The 2,006-nt window shown below is 39.3% G+C and overlaps 1 protein-coding gene across 1 annotated transcript; it reads left to right on the top strand.

Moving 5' to 3' along the window:
* The first annotated feature begins 383 nt into the window (after positions 1-383).
* Positions 384-1,538, top strand: LOC119558919. Its single transcript, XM_037872120.1, has 2 exons — positions 384-1,285; positions 1,344-1,538. Exon 1 carries the CDS (start codon positions 395-397, stop codon positions 1,070-1,072), a length of 678 nt encoding a protein of 225 aa, XP_037728048.1. The 5' UTR covers positions 384-394; the 3' UTR covers positions 1,073-1,285; positions 1,344-1,538.
* The last annotated feature ends 468 nt before the right edge of the window (positions 1,539-2,006 follow it).

Here is a 2,006-nt window from a genome sequence, read left to right on the forward strand (position 1 = left end):
GTACGTATGTTCGTTAGAGACGGTCACACTGGACAAGCTCTCTTCGGTTTCAAAAGTGGCATCAATAAAGACACGCTTCAATACACGTCTTACCAAATCATTAATAATCTGCATATCAACGATTATTACATGGTGTCAGAAGTGAAAATATCAATTGCAAACTAAAAAGAAGAAAATGGAGCGAGTTCTACAAGAAATCGACTGCTCAATGCTGGCATATGAGTGGCCAAAATGGAAGAGGTCGTTTATCATGTACATGATGGCGTCAGGCAAAGACTTAGAGCCAGAAGCCAAAAAGATTGCCACATTCCTATGGTTGGCTGGATCAAAGGTCACGGAAATATACAGTGCATTGTTTCCCATCGATGGAACCGCACATGGCATGGTCGGCACCATGGTGACGTCTTCAGACCCGTCTACCTCTGCCGCGGTCGTCAGCCGTACACTGGAGGACGTACTAAAGGCATTCGATGACTACAGCATCCCGTTCCGAAACATCACAATGGAATCCTACAAATTCAACAACATTGTTCAAACTGAGGGAAGGCCTTTCATAGAGTTTGAGACGCAACTCCGTAAGCAGGTACAGTTATGTGACTACAAATGTGACTGTGGCCGAACATACGAAGAACGTATGTTGCTAGACCGCTTCATAATTGGCATTCAAGATAAAAGGCTGCAGCTTAAACTCCTTGAATCCTACAAATTCAACAACATTGTTCAAACTGAGGGAAGGCCTTTCATAGAGTTTGAGACGCAACTCCGTAAGCAGGTACAGTTATGTGACTACAAATGTGACTGTGGCCGAACATACGAAGAACGTATGTTGCTAGACCGCTTCATAATTGGCATTCAAGATAAAAGGCTGCAGCTTAAACTCCTTGAATCAAAAAACAAGAAACTCGAGGAGATCATCACTGAGTGCAAAGCCTTTGAAGCGGCCGCAAAAAACAATGAATTTCTACGGAATCCCCATTATGAAAGTCCGTTGACGCAGTTGTCCGTCGCTGCTATAATTGCGGAGCAATTTTCAACCCGAATCATCTTTCCGAGTGCCGTGCAAAGGAAATAGCATGTTACTATTGCGGAAAAATTGGACATTTTTCCAAGTACTGTAAGCAGCAGAAGAAACGAGTGGATAACAACAACTACAACAGCAGCAATAGACGAGTGGATAACAACAACATCAGCAACAAACAAGTGGATAACAACAACTACAAAAGCAAGCAGATAGATGTGGATCGCAAGCAAACAGCCGGAGCAGTTATTAATTGGATAGAATCAGGTAAAAGTAAGGAAAGAGTATTTAAATCAGAGGCTTACATTAATGAAAGTAATTTTAGAATAAGCGAGTGCGGGCTAAACAGACTAAGATGGACGAAAACATATAAAATAAATGGAAAAAATGTTACGTTTAAAGTGGACACAGGCGCTGATGTTAACTGCATCCCAAGTGATTTAGTTAAAGAATTAAAACTTGAAGTTAAAAAAGAAAACATTCTAATTTTTGACTATAATAATGTTAAAGTTAATAATTTTGGAAAAGATAAAGCAAACTGTTATGATCTGAATTCAGAAACAGCAAAATGTATTGAATTTTTAGTTGTTGATGCGAAATGTGAACCACTATTAGGTCTTAAGTCCTCTGTAGAATTAAAGCTCATTAAACATTTAAATATTGATTCAATATGTAGATTACCTCAAACCAGGGAGGAATTTGTGGAAAAATTTAGTCAATTATTTCAGGGACTCGTTAAGCTGCCAAAGAAACAATCAATCATTTTGAAGGAAGGTGCTCAGCCTGTGCTCCATTACAAAAAAAGGTTCCCACAAAGTTTGTTAGGGTCACTGGAGCTAGAGTTGAATGCTATGGTAAAGGAAAAGATAATCTCCCCAGTAACATACCCGACTAGTTGGGTGAACAATTTGCAAGTAGTGTAAAAATCAAACGGAAAACTCAGACTTTGTTTAGACCCTAAGCCGTTAAATAACGCAATTAAAAGAGA

The sequence above is a fragment of the Drosophila subpulchrella genome, unplaced genomic scaffold (genome assembly GCF_014743375.2).
Source record: "Drosophila subpulchrella strain 33 F10 #4 breed RU33 unplaced genomic scaffold, RU_Dsub_v1.1 Primary Assembly Seq15, whole genome shotgun sequence".
Classification (NCBI taxonomy): Eukaryota; Metazoa; Arthropoda; class Insecta; order Diptera; family Drosophilidae; genus Drosophila; species Drosophila subpulchrella.